At 41.2% G+C, this 21,554-nt stretch overlaps 1 protein-coding gene across 1 annotated transcript in view; it reads left to right on the top strand.

Annotated features, from left to right (window-relative positions):
- ERC2 (ELKS/RAB6-interacting/CAST family member 2) overlaps positions 1–21,554 on the top strand; it is an 866,181-nt gene that overhangs the window by 419,893 nt on the left and 424,734 nt on the right. Inside the window, 1 exon segment of the mRNA XM_064275182.1 lies at positions 14,943–15,110. Within this exon segment, the coding sequence (XP_064131252.1) occupies positions 14,943–15,110 (168 nt within the window).

The following is a 21,554-nucleotide window of genomic DNA, read 5'->3' on the forward strand; positions in this document are numbered from 1 at the left end:
TTGGAGAGGCTGCGGAGAGATTGGAACTCTTATACACTGCTGGTGGGAATGTAAAATGGTACAACCACTTTGGAAATCTATCTGGCATTTTCTTAAAAAGTTAGAAATAGAACTACCATACAACCCAGAAATCCCACTCCTCAGAATATACCCTAGAGAAATAAGAGCCTTCACATGAACAGATATATGCACACCCATGTTTATTGCAGCTCTGTTTACAATAGCAAAAAGCTGGAAGCAAGCAAGGTGTCCATCAACAGATGAATGGTTAAATAAATTGTGGTATATTCACACAGTGGAATACTATGCATCGATAAAGAACAGTGACGAATCTGTGAAACATTTCATAACATGGAGGAACCTGGAAGGCATTATGCTGAGCGAAATTAGTCAGAGGCAAAAGGACAAATACTGTATAAGACCACTATTATAAGTTCTTGAGAAATAGTATAAACTGAGAAGAACACATACTTTTGTGGTTACGAGGGGGGGAGAGAGGGAGGGTGGGAGAGGGTTATTTACTGATTAGTTAGTAGATAAGAACTACTTTAGGTGAAGGGAAGGGCAATACTCAATACACGGAAGGTCAGCTCAACTGGACTGGACCAAAAGCAAAGAAGTTTCTGGAATAAACTGAATGGTTCGAAGGTCAGCAGAGCAAGGGCGGGGGTTTGGGGACTATGGCTTAAGGGGACTTCTAAGTCAATTGGCAAAATAATTCTATTATGAAATCATTCTGCATCCCACTTTGAAATGTGGCATCTGGGGTCTTAAATGCTAACAAGTGGCCATCTAAGATGCATCAATTGGTCTCAACCCACCTGGATCAAAGGAGAATGAAGAACACCAAGGTCACAAGATAACTATGAGCGCAAGGAACAGAAAGGGCCACATGAACCAGAGACTTACATCATCCTGAGACCAGAAGAACTAGATGGTGCCCGACCACAACCGATGACTGCCCTGACAGGGAGCACAATGGAGAACCCCTGAGGGAGAAGGAGATCAGTGGGATGCAGACCCCAAATTCTCATAAGAAGACCAGACTTAATGGTCTGACTGAGACTAGAGGAATCCCGGCGGTCATGGTCCCCAAACCTTCTGTTGGCCCAGGACAGGAACCATTCCCAAAGACAACTCATCAGACATGGAAGGGACTGGACAGTGGGTTGGAGAGAGATGCTGACGAAGAGTGAGCTACTTGTATCAGGTGGACACTTGAGACTGTGTTGGCATCTCCTGTCTGGAGGGGAGATGGGAGGGTAGAGAGGGTTAGAAACTGGCAAAATAGTCACGTAAGGAGAGACTGGAAGGGCTGACTCATTAGGGGGAGAGTAAGTGGGAGTATGGAGTAAGGTGTATATGGGCTTATATGTGACAGACTGACTTGATTTGTGAACGTTCACTTAAAGCTCAATAAAAATTATTTAAAAAAAAAAAAAAAGACAACAAAAAACAAATATACAAGACCAAATGGGCAACTCCTGCCCAAAAGCAAGACCAGAAGCCAAGAAGGGACAGGAAAACCAGATGAGTGGACATGGGGATGAATGGACATGGGGAACTCGGACATGGGATGGAAAGGGGGAGAGTACTATCTCATTACAGGGATTGCAACCAATGTCACCAAATAATTTGTGTATATATGTTTGAATGAAAAACTAATTTGTGCTGTAAACTTTCACCTAAAGCACAATAAAATTTTGTTTGAAAAGCAAAAAAAAAAAAAAAAAAAATTTACTATGGTATTTTCCCTGGTCAATGTCTAAGCCTCTGGTTCCTAGGTGGAAGCCAGCGCACAGGAGTGGGACGTTGTCCTTTTTTAATTCATTCCTTGTCACTTGGCTGACTGCAGTGATCATCAGGAGGACATTAGCCACCCTGAAGAGCTGAAGGGCTTAACTGAAATGACCAAATCTCTTGTTACTCGTGACAACGAGGGGGATGGAGACCTTATCAAAAAGACTGAAAATCAGGGGCTTTTTTGGGAAAGGGATTTATCTTGGTTTCCAACTAGATAGATGTCCTCTCCTTACAAGTTTTTGTCAACTTCATCTCAGACTGCTGCACTCCAGTGGGAGAAAAATTGGTAAATGCCCAGAAAGTGTCCTAATTAGATTCCGGGAGAAATGTTATTAGAATTGCTGGACTGGTCATTGAATAGTAGGGTAGACTCTAGTGCAGGTTCTGTTGGACCAGAGCTTCCAAGTCGTACAGCCATTTGCCACTTGGCTGTTTCCCAGGCATCTCACGCTACGTATGCCCAATCTTAGACTCTTGGTTTCCTGTCTTCAAGTCTGATTTACCTTTAGTCTTTCTTCCCTAGAATGGGCCATAATTCCACCAGCTGCCGGGTTGCTCCAGCCAGTAACCCAGGATTTATCCGTGATTCCTCTTTTATTCTCCCCCCGCCCCACAAAAACATATAGTCCTCCTGCTGCCTCCTGATTCTGTCTCCAAAATGTGTCTCAAATATAGCCAGATTCTCCCTCTCTACTACGCCCATCCTAGTCCTGGCAGCCACTGCTCTGTAAGAGCCCCACCTGTCTCGTGGCCTCTACTTCTGCCCCCAGTGTCTGTTCTCCACAGAGCAACCCTAGTGAATTTTTAAGAAAAAAAATATCAAAAAATATGACAAGAGTTTTTGGCAAATGCCAAGACTCTAGTGCTCTTTAATAACTTCCCTGATTTCTGGCTAAGGAAAGTATTCTATGTTCACCTTGTACATTTTTTGACTGAGACCTGAAATCAATCATTTCTACCATGAAAACTGATTTCTTTTAGTGAAAAATGATTTTGAGAGAGCACATCCTGGGCACTTGAAGTTGTGCAGCCATTCTCAGCCTCCTTTTCCAAATAGTCCCCCCGCCATTAACTTAAACTGACCGCTCCCTAAGTTTCTTATCTAATTTTTCAAGTTGTTGCTGTCAGTTAGATCCCATACAGATAGTTCTTAAAAGAGCACAATACTCAAGGCAGATTTTTTTTTTCCTAGTTAAGCTACACTATTGTTTGGTTTACAAACAGACTCCAGGAGGTGTTTTTGGTTTAAGGTTTAAAGATTATCTCAGGGCAATAGTTTTGGAGGTTCATCCAGGCTCCATGGCTCCAGAAAGTCTGGAGTCCATGAGAATTTGAAATCCTGTCCTGCATCTCCCCCCTTTTGATCAGGATTCTTCTATAGAATCTTTTGATCAAAATGTTCAGTAATGGTATCTAGGCACCATCCAGTTCTTCTGATCTCATTGCAAAGGAGGCTGTTGTTCATGGAAGCAGTTAGCCACACATTCCATTTCCTCCTCCTATTCCTGGCTCTCCTTCCTCTGTTGCTCCAGGTGACTGGAGAGCAATTGTTGTACTTGCATGACGGCTTGCAAGCTTTTAAGACCTCAGATACTACACAATGAACTAGGAGATAGAACAGAAGCACTAAACATGATATTAGGTCAATTAACTAAGATGTCCCATGAAACCATGACCCTGAACCTCCAAACTAAGAAATCAGATCCCTTGAGGTATTTGGTTATACATGAACAGTCTATCTTATTTAGTGTAGCTATAATAGAAATACCACAAGTGAATGGCTTTAACAGAAATTTATTCTCTCACAGTCTAGGAGGCTAGAAGTCTGAATTCAGGGTGCCAGCTCCAGGGGAAAGCTTCCTCTCTGTCAGTTCTGGGAAAAGATCCTTGTCATCTGTCTGTCCCTGGTCTAGGAGCTTCTCAGTGCAGGGACCCCAGGTCCAAAGGATGCACTCTGCTCCCAGAAATTTTCTTGGTGGTATGAGGTCCCTCTCCTCTCTGCTCGGTTTTCTCTTTTATATATCAGAAGAGATTGACTCAACATGAGCCACTTGTGGCAACGGAGCCCATCAATGTGGCCATTCCAACCTGAGATGCGCTGTCAGTGTAAAATAAACACTGGAGTTTGAAGACTTAAGACAAAAGAAAGAAAAGAATGTAAAACAGAGCATCAATTTTTTTCATATTGATTGCATGTTAAATAATATTTTTGATATAATGGGTTAAATTAAATATTTAAAAATTAATTTCGGCAGTTTATTTTTACTTTTTAATGCAGCTACTAGATAATTCAAAACTACAGATGTGGCTTACATTATATTTCTTTTAGATGTGCTGTCTTAGACCTTATTCCTGGAAGAGTGGACATGCCGGTATGACATTTCTAGCTAGTGCATTAAAAAAAAAAAATTTTTTTTTTTACATCTCAAATATTCCCAGCCCTGGAGATGCTATCCCCAGTATTGGTTAAATACTTAACCAATAAGATATTAAATATCTACCTTGTTTAACCCACTGTTACCCATACATCCTTTTACTTGCCTCCAAATGCATCTTATTAGTTATTAATGTGCTTTTTTTTTTTTATGTCTTCCGCACAACTCTTGTTGTCTTGGGCGTTCAGTCAAGTCCACAGACCGGCAGGTTGATAATAACATGGAGCATTTACTCATAACCAGTGTGCATTATCCATAAGGTGGTGGTGGTGATTGTGAGTTGCTGTGGAGTTGACTCCAACTCATGGCGACCTTACATACAACAGAGCAAAACATTGCCCGATCCTGTGCCATATTTATGATTGTTGGTATGTTTGAGTCCATTGTTCTGGCTTTTGAGCCAATCCATCTCATTGAAGGTTTCCCTCATTTTCACTGACCCTGTACAGTACCAATCTGTGAAAGTTCTCTGAATTATCTCTTATTTTTCTCCAAATTCTATGACGTAGGTTCTACACTTCTACAAAGAGGAAACATTTCTAGCCAATCCAAACATCTCATACCACTTACTTCACCCAGAGAAATCACTTCTCCCATCCGTTACGCTAATTGACCAGTTTTCAGGTGTTCGTCACATATAAAGACGATCAAGGCACTTTAGGTAGCTGACTCTGGCATGTCAGTTTTTAATTAGTCTTTCATAGGCTAATTAACTCCCCCTGGAGATTGTATTCCCAGTTGGGAAATGCTCTGATCTACCCACCTGACCGGACACCCGCCACATAGACACATCATACAGTCTACGTGGAAATCTTTAAAATAAATGCCAGACAGTGTAACACTCTGATACATGTTAGAGCACAAAACCTTATTAGCTGGTTCTCCACTCTTCCTGTAGGCTTGAGGGCTCTTGATTAGCAATCTTTATTGCTCTCCCACAGTATATAAATCATTAGAGTAGAGGCCGTGGAAAGCAGAATATTAAAATATAATAACAATAGCAAATAACTTATGGAGTGTTTCTAGGTGCCAGGCACTGTGCTGAGTGTATTACGTGTGCTATTTAATTTAATCCTCAAAATAACTTGATGAAGACAGTACTGTTTTTATCCCCGTTTCGCTTGCAACACTTCAGCTGTGTTCCTGACATTTGAAAGACCTGTAGGTAAGTCCATAGCTGTTGCCATAAGTTAATGGAACACGTATATTTGCAAGTCAGGGGTGTTGTGAAACATGGTTGTCCACTTAAGCTACTTGTCTATCCAAACTAAAGTCCAAGCTGATGAGCTTAAGAGTTGCCTTCTTTGGTTTCCCTCTCTGTTCTGCCAAAGTCTTCATCTTTGACCTTTGTGTCCATTCCCCAGGGTTCTGCTTCTTACTAGCTCTGTCCTTGGATCTCTGTCATTTTTTCCTTTCTTTCGATTTGGGGTAAAGGGAGAAGTGGATTTGTGGGGTCCTATATGTAGGAGCTTTTTTTTTTTTTTTTTTTATATGTAGGAGCTTAAGTGCTCTACTGCCAACTGAAAGGTTGGTGGTTCGAACCTATGAGCTGCTCTGCTGGAGAAATAACCCGGTGATCTGCTCCTGTAAAGACTGCAGCCTTGGAAACCCTATGGGGCAGTCGTACCCTGTCCTATAGGGTTGCTACGAGTTGGAATCAACTTCATGGCACACAACAACAACATACATAGGCATGAAGAGAGGTACACTAACTGTATTTCTTCTAGTTTCGTGGTACTCTTTAAGAGAAATAAAGGAGCCCTGGTGGTACAGTGGTTAAGTGCTCAGCTGCTAACCGAAAGGTTGGCAGTTCAAACCCACCAGGCACTCCATGGGAGAAAGATGCGGCAGTCTGCTTCTGTAAAGATTTACAGCCTTGGGAACCCTGTGAGACAATTCTACTCTGTCCTATATGGTCACTATGAGTCAGAATCGAATTAACAGCAATGGTTTTTTTTTTTTTTTTAATTTCTTGACCCAACCAGGGACATTATTATGCTAAAAGAGGTAACAGACTCTTTTTTCATCTTACCAAGGCTCCCTTGTATGATCTTAACTTGAATGGGCATACCCATTCATGACCCAAAGGATTGAGGAATGACGAGGAAGATAACACCATCCCAGCAGACAGGAAGGAACTGGGCTTGGGAAAGAGGGCAGGATTTTGCCTGAAGTTGTGCTGCTAATTAGCGGCAGCGCTGTGTCTGAAACTCTGTCTTCTGCCAACACTTGCCCTTTTGACTGCTATTTACAACTTCCAGATCCTGAGGGTATCACTCTTGTGGACCTTGGACCCAGCATAATACTGGCTTAAGACTGAGTTGTTGAGAGAGCTTGAGAATCATTTTCATCACTCTAGAATTCTATTTCAAAAAGATATGGAAGTGAGGAACTCAATGAGGGGAACAAACGTCTAAGGTTTTTAGGCGTTCCAGTGGTAGAATTCTCACCTTCCACACAGAGACCCAGGTTCAGTTCCCAGCCATTGTACCTCATACCAGAGGAAGGCTTGCGTGTTGCTATATGCTGAACAGGTTTCAGTGAAGCTTCCAGGCTAAGACACACTAGGAAGAAAGGCCCAGCAATCTACTTCTGAAAATCAGCGAATGAAAATCCTGTGGATCGCAATGGTCTCATCTGCAACCATTTGTGGGGTGGCGCATTTAGTTCCACTGTGCACGGGGTTGCCATGATTTGAGGACTAACTCGATGGCAGCTAACAACAGCAACAACAAGACTTAGATTAAAAGCCTCATATTTTTCTCATTTAGTGTGGTAGGGTAAAATTATTTTATTATAAGACATGATTTTGTTGTTATTATTTATATAGACAAGTGTTGTTGTTAGGTGCCGTCAAGTCGGTTCTGACTCGTAGTGACTCTGTGCACTACAGAACAAAACACTGCCTGGTCCTGCGCTATCCTTACAATTGTTGTTATGCTTAAGCCCATTGTGGCAGCCACTGTGGCAATCCACCTCATCGAGGTCTTCCTCTTTTACACTGACCCTGTACCTTACCAAGCATAATGTCCTTCTCCTGGGACTGATCCCACCTGACAACATGTCCAAAGTATTTAAGACGCAGTCTCACCATCCTTGCTTCTAAGGAGCATCCTGGTTGTACTTCTTCCAAGACACATTTGTTTGTTCTTTTGGCAGTCCATGGTATACTCAATATTCTTCGTCAGTACCACAATTCAAAGGCATCAATTTTTCTTCGGTCTTCCATATTCATTGTCCAGCTTTCACATGCGTATGATGTGACTGAAGATACCATGGCTTGGGTCCGGGGCGCCTTAGTCTTCAAGGTGACCTCTTTGCTTTTCAACACTTTAAAGAGGCCCTTTGCAGCAGATTTACCCAATGCAATGCATCTTTTGATTTCTTGACTGCTGCTTCCATGGGTGTTGATTGTGGATCAAAGGCAAGTGTATTGGTCAAGATAGGTTAGGCTATTTTGGTAACCAGGATATCCTAAAATCTCAGTGGTTTCACAGAACAAGAGTTTATTTCTTGCTCATACTGTAAGTCCAGCCCATGTTAGTGAAGAAAGGCTGGAAGGAGGGAGGAGGTTCTATTTTATGTGGTCACTTGTGGTGATTATGCGATTATGTAGCTTCACAATCTGGAAAATCCAAGATCACTGAGGAAAGGGGAATTGTGGAGATGGCACACAGACTGATAATATCTCAGACAGGAAGTGAGGTACACTGGTCCTCTTTACAGTTCATGAATCAAACTCATCACCTCATCTTCCTGCAAAGGGGCTGGGGAGCAAGCACCATCTTCCCAGTGTTTAGGAAGGAAAGGAGAGCTGGATGTGAGTGAGAACTAGTGGTTACCACCACAGCAAGTTTTAGGTTGTTTCTGTGTTTGCGTCTTTGCAAGCTGTGTACATTATACAGACTTCCAACTTTGGAATTATCTTTCCATTTGAATGATTGCAAGTTGAATCAAATTCAAGTATACCCTTAACCCAACTCTACTGCTAGGAAAAAACAAACACAGGAAACTTTGAATGTGAAATAAAAGTATATTGGGAACTTTTGTGAGTGTTCCAGTTTTTTTTTTTTAACGTTGTTCTTTATGATAACGTGTTTATTCAATTCCTCAAGTGCTGTCAAGTAAGTAGTATTTAATCTGAAAATTTTCAAGCAGCCCTTTTTTCTCCCTCAAGTGTTTTTCTCTCCCTCAAGTGTTGCTGTAGTCATTTTAATATTGAAATAAACCATTTGATTTTATTAAAAAAAAAATTATTTATGGCACATCAAGTAGCACTTAGTATTTTGTCTCAACATTGAAACCATGTCTGAAGGACCACGTAAAATATTGCAGAAAGGTTGGGAAGCTTAAGTATAGAACTTCTAGCAACATACCTGACTATTGGAACTGGTTATAATTCCTGGATGCTGACATGAAGATTAATAACGTTTAACTCTGATTTGGGCAATTTTTGCCAATTTCATTGCCATGGTCTTTTTCTTTTAAGTTATTACCTGGAACTGAAGTGATAACAAATGTTTTATGTTTTATACTGGCAGATAAAAGGTTTAATTTTCATGTTAGGTGCTCTTACACGCACACACACGCACACACACACACAACTGGATCAGAAGGAAATGAATAATTCTCCTAAAATGGAAAGATTTTTCTAGTTTTAACGTTGTTGTTGTTGTTGTTAGGTGGTGTTGAATCTGCTCCGACTTATAGCAACCCTATATACAACAGAATAAAACACTGTCGGTCCCGCGCCATCTTCACAGCCAGTACCCTGTTTGAGCCCATTGTTGCAGCCACTCTGTCAGTCAGTCTTATTGAGGGCTTTCCTCTTTTTCGCTGACCGTCTACCTTACCAAGTATGATGTCCTCCTGCAGGGACTGGTCCCTCCCGATAACATGTCTAAAGTACGTGAGATGAAGTCTCGCCATTCTTGCTTCCAAGAAGCGCTCTGGCTGTACCCCTTCCAAGACAGATTGTTCATTCTTCTGGCAGTTCATGGTAAATTCAGTATTCTTTGCCAACACCATAATTCAAAGGCATCAATTCTTCTTTGGTCTTTCTTATTTACTGTCCAGCTTTTGTGTGCATATGGGGCAATTGAAAATTTTGACATTCGGTGACTTGTTCCCATGTGGTTAAGTTGTACGTAAAAATTGGAAATTCAACCTATGGGTCTTTGTGTACTGACTGTATCATACATTTCTAATTTTGTTTTTCTGGGAAACGACGTTGCTCATAAGTCTTGCCAGGTTTTATTATTGAGTCAACTGCCAAAATTTAAGAGAGAGAGTCAAGGGCTCTTAAAATTATTTGGTGTTGAATGAAGAGGCAAAGAAAGGTATTTCATATTCCCAAACATTTTAACTTTTATGTCTCTACCTGATGTTGGAATATAATCTAGACTTCAAGGCTTTTCTGATTTGTCCTTAAGTGATGTACGCTGTGGAATGAAGTCAGAATATTAGTGAGGGGAGTGCTAACCCCACTCATTAATAGCCAGTTTGGAGCTAGATATCCTAATGTTTAATGGGATATATTCTTTCTTGCTGTTCTTCCTTGTATTTAAACTTCTGTGCCTCAGAAGGCCTGTGTGTCTGCTTGTGGTTTCACACCATCTGGAAGTTCAAATATGACTTTAGAAATGATGTCATACTTGCTCACTGCAAACTGGGCTGATGGTGGTTGAGAATTGGATGTAGTTCAGGTCAAAGTTTTGCCTTAACTTAAAAACAAAAAGAAAGACACTTAAGCTTCATTTCTTGATTCTAGGTGATTGTGTGCAAAGCTCTAAAGATAGAGTGAAGGTGATTGAAAGGCACAGTTCAAATTCCTTTGAAGCTAAGTACATGCTTTTTGGCACATGGAAAATACAGTTGAAAGCCTAAGACCTCAGCTGGCACAGACTCCCTCCTGCCATGTTGAGTTTGGGTACTGTGAGCAGTACGTTGATCACAACCATTCTTGCTCTCTGCTTTCTTCCCAAAGAAGTATTCTCACAGCCAGGGTAACTTTTCATCTTTTCTGTGCTCAGGAAGATGCAGTTGGGCTCTGATAGATCACACGTGGCAATAAGGTGCTACAAATGTTAAACGTATTATTCGTCATTACAGAATCTCTTTTTCTGAACTCTCTCCAGGACTTCTTACTACCTCTCATATTATAATTTATTTATATCACAATTTTAGATACTGGGCATTTCCATTGGTCCAGATACAGACCAGCTTTGAGAGATAGAATGTGGGGCTGATGGGAACACAGTCATGGGTTTATTCTGAGATACACATGAGCCCTGGTCAGTCAGTATGCAAGTCTCTGTGATTAAACATAACCCCTTATAACCATGGTTATAATCTGGAGTCTCCAGCTTATTCTGCCAGTTTCTAGGGAACTCAACAAATGCCATCCTTTGTGCTTAAACTAAACATCATATTTTCTCACTAAATATCATCAAAGTCCCAAGAAAAGTATTGGTATTATCCCAGATTGGTAGATGAAGAGAACGGAACACAAGGATAGGCCACTTGGGAACCTGGGATGTTTAAACTTTGGTACAACAGGCATGAATTTTACCCGATTTCACTAAGGGAAGAGCCCCAGGACATGGGCGTCCTTTCCTCCTTTCAAGCCCCTGTATCTCTGTGGCCATTGTGAGAAGACACAGTGTTATCAGGTATCTTTGAAGACTCTGCTTCTCTCATCCCTCCGGTCACTGATGCCCACCTTCTCTCAACAAGCAGTCAGGGCCATCCTGCCCCTGGCTCCAAGCGTTGTCATTGCCCCTTCCCCAATGGGACTTTCCTCTTCACCCTCCTTGCTACTTCCCCATCTCCCCATCACCTTTGCTCTGTAGAAACATGACTTTGGCATCCCTTTCTTGGAAAGCGGAAAGGAAGGAGATTCTACTCTGATACTTTTTTTTTAATCTCTCTTGTCTCACTCTCTAATGTCATCAGCCTCCCTTGATGTATCCTACCAAAAATCAGTTCCTGCCTTTAACATCATAAATGCTGTGCTTCAAGACTATTTATTCCAACCTTTCTGTTTTATAGATGGAGAAACTAGGCTGGGTGTGTGAGTGGGGGAAGTGGGAGTTATTTGCTGTGATCTTCATAGCTAGATAGAAGCAGAACGGTGTCTAACACCTAGGTGTCCTCTTTCCTTTGTTGCAATGGCCTTTTGACTCTGTGTTCCACAATATTGACGTATATATTTATTTTGCCTTATTTTATGATATTCTCACATCGTTTTGAAATTGCTTTTGTTTTTTTCTTTTTATCCAAATTTTACTTGCCCTTGGTATAAAGAAGCAAGATGTTTAACAGAATTTGTTATGAGATGTAGCAGTCCCTGGCCCCTCTCTGCCCCATTTCTCCTTCCACAGAGGCAACTCCTTTTAACTTTTGTTTGCCTAGTTATTTTTGTATTTGTAATAACATGTTGGAGCCCCTGTGTAGCGCAAATGGTTAATGTGCTCGGCTGCTAACTGAAAGTCTGGAAGTTCATCCGCTCAGAAACACCTTGAAAGAAAGGCCTGGAGATCTACTTCTGAAAAATCAGCCATTGAAAACCCTGTGGAGCACAGTTCTACTCTCCCAGTTCTACAAATGGGGTCACCATGAGTCAGAGTTAACTAGATGGCAGCAGGTTTACTGGTTTTAATAAATGTTTGCATCAGTACTTCCTGATTGTTGATTGTTATGGATTGAATTGTGTCCCCCAGAAATGTGTGTCAACTTGGCTAGGCCATGATTCCCAGTATTGTGTGGTTGTCCTTCATTTTATGATCTGGTAATCCTATGTGTTATAAATCCTAACCTCTATGAAGTTAATGAGGCAGGATTAGAGGTAGTTAGATTAATGAGGTGGGCCTTCACCTACAGGATTAGGTTGTATCTTGCATCTATCTCTTTGGAGAAGTAAGAGGAGAGAGAAAGAGTAGAGAGGGACCTCATTACCACCAAGCAAGAAGAGCCAGGAGCAGAGTATGTACTTTCAACCTGGAGTCCCTATGCTGAGAAGCTCCTAGACCAGGGAAAGATTGATAACAAGGACCATCCCCCAGAGCTGAGAGAGAGAGAGAGAACCTTCCCCTGGGGCTGGTGCCCTGAATTTGAGCTTCTAGCCTCCTAAACTGTGAGAAAATAAATTTCCTTTTTTTTTTTTAAAGCCACGCACTTGTGGTATTTCTGTTGTAGCAACACTAGATAACTAAGACATTCATGGAGCTACTATCAGCTGACTTCCTGGTATGGAAAATAAGGATTAAATTCTTTCATCACCACAGCACCCCATCACTCTTGTGCAACCTTCCCACTCCTCTCTCTTTCATTCTCTCAGCAGAGTTATATGGTAATTTATGGTAATTTGATTGCCAGGCTGTGTTTTCCTTTGTTTTAGTCTCTCTTTCAAGAAAGAAGTTACCATAAGATGTTGTTAATCCTTAGTTGTATATGCATATGGTTTCCACCTTTATTGAAATATCAGTTATAACCTTTTGAGTTTTGACAAATCTATACACTCGTGTAACTGCTCTTCCAATCAAGTTAAAGAACAACAACGACAAAAAGCCCCTCCTGACCTTTTGCATTCAGTTGTCTCTACTCCCCATTCCAGGTCACCACAGCTCTAATTTACAGTATCATAGATTAGTTTTACTTCTTCTAGAACTTCATAGAGATATTGTTGTTGATACAGGCGTTGTTGAGTCAGTTCCGATTCATAGCAATCCTATAGGACAGAGTAGAACTGCCCCATGGGATTTCCAAGAAGCAGCTGGTGGATTTGAACTGCCAACCTGTTTGGTTAGCAGTCGAGCACTTTTAACCAGTATGCCACCAGGGCTCCTCACAGAAATGGAATCTTAAAATAAGTCTTCTGCCTTCTTTCAGTCAGCACATTCTTGAGATTCATCCATGTTGTTACATGTATCTGAAGGTCATCCTTTTTTATGGCTCAATATTATTCCATATAAATATTTCATGATTTTGTCTATCTACTCACTTGCCAGTGGTCATTTGGGATGTTTCCAACTTGGACTATTATGAATAATGCCGCTATGAACATTTCTGTAAACGTGGTTTTTGGATGTAGGTTTCTGTACTCACTCTATATGAATTTAATTTTGTTGTGTTATAGTAAACAGTATATTCCTTTTCCCTATCAAAGGGACCAACCATGAGTTTTTTATGCGTATCTTCCCAGAATGAACAGGACAGATCATTGAGGAGGTAACTCCTGGGACCACGGGTGGACTTCACCCTGGCCTTTACCCGTGACCATACATGAAGTTGTCTTTAATGATCCAGAGAGAATCATGGTGGTACATGCTGAAAAGGCAGCAATATCGTTCAGGCAAAGAGTTGTAAGATTTTTTTGCATCCAGCAAAAAAGTAAATGGGTTAGGAATGCTATATTAATTGTTCAGCAGAGAACCATTCCTTGGAAATCTCGTAGCCTGTTATTGGCAATAATGAAGAATATTAGCCCTTCAAATAAAGTGTGTGTCACAGTTTGTTTGTTTTGAGACTAGCTTAGTGGATATTGATAAACATGGGACGCAAATATGATGCTTGTAGATCAATAAAGGAGAATTTTAAAAGAACATTTTTTGAAGGATTCACTTTAAAATGGTCTTTCAGTGGTTTCTATTCTTTGAATTATCTCATTTTGCTATAACCCCAGTGTTTTTTTTCTATGATCTGGTCAGTGTAGTCTAGAAATAGAGCTTTAGTTTTTTTTATTGCACATGAATATTAAAATAAAAGGAATATAGCTTATGCTTTCTCATTTTGTTAACACCATTTGAAAAGCAAGAATTGTCATTTTCTAATTTTTGAGCTAAGGCAGAAATAGAAATTTTTTGTATACGTTGTCTTTTTTACTATTAGTAGTAGTATTTGGAAAGCAGTTTTTCATAAAGCTGCAGAAGAAGTATTGTTTCCACATTTTCTTCCTCCAGCAGCATTTACTTCATCTTGGGAACATGTATTTTTCTAATTTAGGAGCATTTCTCTACGTGTCAATCTCGTTCTTCCAGATGTCCGCGGTGTGTTTTGTTTTCCATATTCCTGGAGGAGGCTTCAAAGCCTGAGCAGCTTTGCCATCACTGGATCCTCAAAGACACAGAGTATTAGAGTGCTTTGTCTCCCAGCATGGGGTTTCATAACATAGAAACATAACTACTGTGCTGAAAAAGCCAAACCAGTTGCCATCGAGCCAACTCGAACTCATGGCAACTTCCTCTGTGTCAGAGTAGATCTGTGCTCCACAGGATTTTCAACAGCTGAGTTTTCAGAAGTAGATTGCCAGGCCTTTCTTCTGAGGCACCTCTCAGTGGACTCGAACCTCCAACCTTTCAGTTAGCAACCAAGCATATTAACTGTTTGTACTACTCAGGGACTCCAAACTAATATGTTAGAATGTTCTATTTTATGTAAACATTATATATATATTTTAAAAGTGTATCACTGTTCAGATACACAGACAACCAGACTTTAAAGTAGATAATAGGCAGTTAAAACAGTTCTGTCAGAGTGCTCATGAGTAGGAGTGTTGAAGCCATGCTGTGCTTAGCCAACATCTCCACACCCCTCCAACGACTACCCCTCTCCCAGCACCCCTCACTCCCTGCCTCAGGGTATGACTTATAATTATTAATAACCTTTTTGTAAAAGTACAACCATCTTTCCTTTTCTGAATTTCAGGTGGATGCACTAAGATTACGATTGGAAGAGAAAGAATCTTTCCTCAATAAGAAAACAAAACAGCTGCAGGACCTCACGGAAGAGAAGGGGACACTGGCTGGAGAGATTCGTGACATGAAAGACATGTTAGAAGTAAAGGAAAGAAAAATCAATGTTCTTCAGAAAAAGGTGAGTGACTGCCATAAGCCCATCAGATTGGGAGCTGCTAGAGCAGGAAAGGCAGAGGCTGGCTTCTGTATCGTCCATGTTTTGCCATTTTCAGAGGAATTTTCGAGTAGGTGGGAAATGATAACTATTTTTTAAAAATTTCAGGTTGGTGTTAGTTGTTCTTAGGTGTCAGTGACTCCGTTTCAACTCATTCAGCTCCTTTGCCCTTTCCAGGGCTCTGCTAAATGGTACTTCGTAGGTCTTCTATGCCCATCCTGCATGAAACAGCATGATCTGTGTACAATAGAATAAAACACTGCCCAGTCCTGTGCCATTCTCATAGTCATTATTATGTTTGAGTCCATTGCTGCAACCACTGTGTCAACCCATCGCATCGTAGGTCTTCCTCTTTTTCACTGACCCTCTACTTTACCAAGCGTGTTGTCCTTCTCCAGGGACTGGTACCCTGTTGAACATGTCCAAAGTACGTGAGATGAAAGTCTTGCCAAACTCACTTCTAAGGAGCATTCGGGCTGTACTTCTTCCAAGACAGATTTGTTCATTCTTCTGGCAGCTTATGGTATATTCAACATTCTTTTAGATTAGGAAGTTTAAACTTTTAACTTACTGGTAGTTGTATCATGTGATTTTTAGCATGGCCTGATGAATTTTCCATTTGGTTACCTAGAAACTATGTAGTGATGAGTTTTTGTTTACCAGCTTACAATATAGAGGTAATGTAAAATATTTAGATGTAAGTCTAAAGTAATAAAAAATTTTACTTACTATTTCCTTTTTCCTTATTGAGAGTTGAAGAGCGTATTTTGCGGGTCTTGGATGTCTTTTATGCACTTTTATTTACATAAATTTTAGTAGATCCTATGTTCCCAAACCTGTATAGATTTTTTTTTTTGGAGAGAGGGAGGACATTCTTAGAGCAGTTACTTAATTGGAAGTAATGTGAGACCATGTAATAAGTTCCAAGCACAATGATCTAACACAGAAGAGGCTTGACCTGGTGTTATGGTTTGAAATGTGTCCCCCAAAAATATGTGTTGAATACCTGTGAGTGTGATCCCCTTTTCCTTTTGTTGCGTAAATGAGACCATGCCAGAATAGGGTGGGTCCTAAACTTAAGCACTTCTGAGTTTTAAAAAGAGGGGAATATACACAGAGACATATACATGGAGGGGGAAACAGGTAACATGGAATGCCCTGGTATACCAAGGATTGCTGGCAGATGCCATAAACTAGGAGAGAGGCTCACAGAAGGACTTGACACGGCTGATGCTCTGATTTGAACATTCAGTCTCCAGAACTGTAAGAAAGTAAATTGCTGTTCTTTAAAGCCACCCATTTGTGATATTTGGTTTACAGCTGCACTAGGTAATGAAGACACATGGTTAGGACTCTGCTCTCCTTTCTTGTTTCGATAGCTCCTTTTCTCGTGGTAAGGGACCATGATTTTGTGATTGCACTCCAGTTTTCTTTTGGGGAATTCCATGTAGTTTTGATGGGGTCATAAATCCAGGTGCCCTGCCTTCCCCTAGTGAAACAGTAGGCAAGAAGAGAAACCAATGCTGGCTCTTAAATTTTAAGCAAAGAAGCTCTATAGCCTTATAGAGCTCTCAGATTGACAGGAAGCTACCGTGGAAACTGGGTGGGGAGCAGGGCAGGCTCCAGCAGAGAGCAGCAGGTGCCAGCTGACCAGGACACTGTCATAAATGGGTACTGCACTGACCACTACGCCACAGCTGCAGACTAATGGAATCTAACTGGCCTCCTGTAGATGTTGCTGGCTACCATCTCCTCTCACCTGGTTTATATCAATAGCTTCCTAACCATTTTTCCTCCTCCTATCTTTCCTTCTCCTACAGCCTGTTCTTAACACAGAAACTAGAGTAATGCTTTTAAAATGTAGAATGATTCATGGCACTCCGTGATTAAAACTCCCAGTCAGGATCAGCTGTAATGTGTGGGTCCCACCCAGTGCAAAATGGAAGTGCAGAAACCCCAAATGATTGAGAATTTCAAGGTGGTAGTGCTGTTGTTATCAGATGCCATCTTGTCAGTTCTGACACATAGCGACCCCATGTGACAGAGGAGAACTGCCCCATAGGGTCTTCCAGGCTGTAATCTTCACGGAAGCAGAATGCCAGGTCTTTCTCCTGTGGAACTGCTAGAGGGTATGAAGCACCAAACTTTCTGTTAGTAGCTGATCACTAAACCTTTGCAGTGCTGGGGCCCTTCTGAGCACGGGCTCTGTGGGACGGATGAGGTTGCACTCCCATGAAGCCAGCTATCCCCATGACTTCCGTCCTCACTCAGAGTCACAGCGGAAAGCCACACGATGGCCTGTAAGACCTTGCATGATCCAGCGCCCCCTAACGGCTCTGCCCTCCTGTCCTGCTGCCCTCCTCTCTGCTCACTATGCATCAGCCTCTCTGCCCTTTGTGGTCCCTGGAAACTTCGACACTTGCTGTACCCTCAGTGGAGATGCTCTTTCACTGGTCCTGCACTGTCCAGTATGGCAACCATGAGCCTCACGTGGCTATCCAGCTGTTGAAATGTGGCCAGTTCGAGTTAAGATGTGTTGTTAAGTGTGGATTTTAAAGACATATTACAAAAAAAAGAATATAAAATATCTCGATAATTTTCACATTGATTATATGCTGATATGAAAGTATCTTGGATATTATTGGGTAACATAACATGTTACTAAAATTAATTTCACCTGTTTGACTTTACCTTTCTAATGTGGCTGTTGGAAAGTTTAAAATCACCTGTGCGCTCGCATTGCGTTTCTGTTGGATAGTGCTGCTCTTTGTATCCACCTGGCTTGCTCCTTTGCCCTTTCCAGGGCTCTGCTAAATGGTACTTCGTAGGTCTTCTATGCCCATCCTGCATGAAACAGCATGACCACCTGTGCTCCCATCCTTTGTATTCCCCCCTCCAGTTTTATTTTTCTAAGTGACACTTATCACCGTATGTCAGATGTGTATTCTTTTTTTTTTTTTAATTTGTTCATTCACACTACTAGAATATAAATTCCAGGAGGGTGAAGGCTTTATTTTTTTCTCCACGGTTAGATCTTCAGCACCCAGAAGATGGTGGTGGTGTTGTGACTTTATGTATAACAGAACAAAACGTTGCCTGACCCTATGCCATCTTCATGGTTGTTGGTGCATTTGAGACCATCGTTTTGGCTATCGTGTCAATCCATCTCACTGAGTAGATGCTCAATAAATGTTTGTTGAATAAATATATGAACGAACAAATGAAGGCATGAATGACTTTCTCTAGAGTTTAAGTCTTAGGTAGGATTGGCCAAATCTAGGTCACAGTCCACCCTTGAGTGTCAGGAAAACTCTTTTGAAACTTTGACTCATGGACAGAGCTCTGTAATGATGAAGACACCAGTTGGCAGTCACCGTTTCTGTAGAGGGGCTGGGTGATGTTATTGATGAGTTCCTAATATCTATACCCTCACTTCTCCATGCTTTTGCCCTTTCATAAGTGAATTCTTCAGTCTTTCCTAAACTTGGAGAGCCACCCAGTCTCCTCCCAACAAATCCCTGTTCATGTGAAGTCAGCCAGAATCCTAAGTGGAAATCCACACAGAGGATGATATGGCTCCCTTTTAAAAAATAATTAAACCTAGATTTGAACCAAATTATGGAGACTTTATCAAAGAGTTGAAAGTAAAAGCTCTCCATTTGTTTAGCCTTATCAGGATGCTGATGATTCGATGGATCATATTATTAGTTTCTGTCAAGATCGTCACAGAAAATGCCCTGTAAGTTAGACTCCCCTCTCATAGCTACAGTGACTTGATACAGAGAATTAGAAGAGGCATGGTCAGAAATGATCAAGGACTCTAGTATCCAAGCAGCTATCTAGGGCAGATAGAATTAACAAAGAGACAGTTGCAGGGGCAGTTCTCATAGAATGTACTAAGGATTCGAAAAGAAGACTTTTCGTTTAAAACCTGCAGCAACGAATAATTTTAAAAAATCATATTTATTAAACTTGCTTATATTGAACATGGTTTGCTGGATACTCTAATGTGCTTGTTAAGTGCATTATACACTATTTGCTTACTTTTGACTACAACCCTATGAGGCAGGAATAATTATTAAACCCCAAAACTGAGTAACACTGAGGCTTATGGCTGTTATGGAACTTGCCCAAGGACATACAGCCTAGATGTAAGCTTTTTGTGTTTTGGAAAATAGAATAAAGTGATTCATACAGAGAAAGAGAGTAAGCTTCTTTTCCACTTGACCTCAGTTTTTATGAGGATGACATCAGGTACGAGAGTGAATCAAGTAAGACCACCACAGCTGTTCATTTTGCTGGGAGTTGAGATGAACACCTCTCATTCTTGAGGAATAACTGGCAGCAGTTCTCTCCATAAACCTTTTGCAATGATACTTTCAGTGCGTGTGACAAATGACCACTTTCATGGATGCGGGCATTTTGCAAAATTTCAAGCCTTCTCCCACAGCCAGACCCAAGACCAGTTAGGTTTGGGAATAAGTTTGAAAATTCTAGAACAAAACTGGATGTATATTAGGGCTTCTTTTATAGCAACATGATGATAATCTCATTCTTTTAAATCATGTAAATAATAGCTTTGGATATATATCATACATATTTGATATATGTATAGAGAGGAAATAAAACAACTGGCAACATGGTGAAGGGGTAAGGGCTCTATTATACCTGCAAAGTGAAAAGGAAATAATTCCCAAAGAAGTGACGCACCCATTTCAGAAAGAGATTTAAAATGTAGAAATAAAACAGAAACTAATGGTCCAAGGAAACATTGACTTTGGAGCTGGGGACTCCATGGAGTTTCAACCACATTCAACATAGTTAGCTGTTTTAAGGCAGGCCTGGATTGGGTTCAGCCGTTTCAGGAGGTAACATATGATCAGAACTGATAGTACTGAAGGAAGAAGTCCAAGCTGCGCTGAAGATATTGGTGAAAAACAAGGCTCCAGGAATTGGAGGAATGCCAATTGAGATGTTTCAACAACAAGATGCAATGCTAGAAGTGCTCACTCACCTATCCCAAGAAATTTGGAAGACAGCTACCTGGCCAACCGAGTGGAAGAGATCCATATTTGTGCCCATTCCAAAGAAAAGTGATCCAATGGAAAGCGGAAATTATCAATCATTAATATTGCACATAAGTAAAATTATGCTGAAGATAATTCAAAAATGGCTGCAGCAGCACATCAACAGGGAACTGCCAGAAATTCAAGCTGGATTCAGAAGAGGATGTGGAATGAGGGGTGTCATTGCTGATGTCAAATAGATCTTGGCTGTAAGCAGAGAATAGAAGAAAGATGTTTGCCTGTGTTGTATTGACTATGCAGAGGCATTTGACTGTGTGAAATTGTAACAAATTATGGATAACATTGTGAAGAATGGGAATTCCAGAAGATTTAATTGTGTTCATGCAGAATCTGTACATAGACCGAGAGGCAGTTGTTTGAACAGAATGAAGGGATACTGTGTGCTTTAAAATCAGAAAAGCTGTGTGTTATGGTTGTATCCTTTTACCATAATTACTCAATCTCAATGCTGAACAAATAATCCAAGAAGCTGGGCTGTATGAAGAAGAATGGGGCATCAGGATTGGAGGAAGACTCATTAACAACCTGCAATACACAGATGAAACAATCTTGCTTGCTGAAAGTGAGGAGGGCTGGAAACACTTGCTGATGAAGATCAAAGGCTACAACCTTCAGTCCGGATTGCACCTCGACATAAAGAAGACAAAAATCTTCAGAACTGGACCAATAAGCAAAATCAGAATAAATGGAGAAAATATGAGGTTGTCAAGGATTTCATTTTACTTGGATCCACGGTCAGTGTCCACGAAAGCAACATTTAAGAAGTCAAAGGATGGGAAGGCGGAGCCAAGATGGCAGAATAGACATGCTTCCGGCGAGCCCTCTTTACAACAAAGACTGGAAAAAACAAGTGAAACGAGTGTATTTATGACAAGCTAGGAGCCCTGAGCATCAAAGGCAAGCTTAGAAAATGAACTGAGGGGCAGGGGGGAGGAAGAGACCATTTAGAAGCGGAGAGGAGTTACCGGACCTGAATCGCGGGAATCTCTCAGGCACCATTCCCAGAGCAGTGGCAGTGGCGGGCTGGTACTAGCATTTGGCTGCAGTTTTCTCAGGGAGAAGCAGCCAGCCACACAGCCTACTCACACCTCCAGAACCTGAGAAGAATGGTACTCTTGGCAAAAGCTAAGTACTTGCGTGTATCTTACTGCCTCCCCGCCACTCCCCAGCCGACTTCAGCTGTTGATTCCCTGGGCCTGAGATAGGCCTGGTTGAGCACCCAGAGCCATTCTCCTGGCCTTGGAGGAGGAATGAATTTGCAATTATTTGCCAGCTCCACTAACTGGGGGAGCTCAGGACAGAAGTGGCTCCTGTCTAGGCA

This window comes from Loxodonta africana, chromosome 22, assembly GCF_030014295.1.
Source record: "Loxodonta africana isolate mLoxAfr1 chromosome 22, mLoxAfr1.hap2, whole genome shotgun sequence".
Taxonomy (NCBI): Eukaryota; Metazoa; Chordata; class Mammalia; order Proboscidea; family Elephantidae; genus Loxodonta; species Loxodonta africana.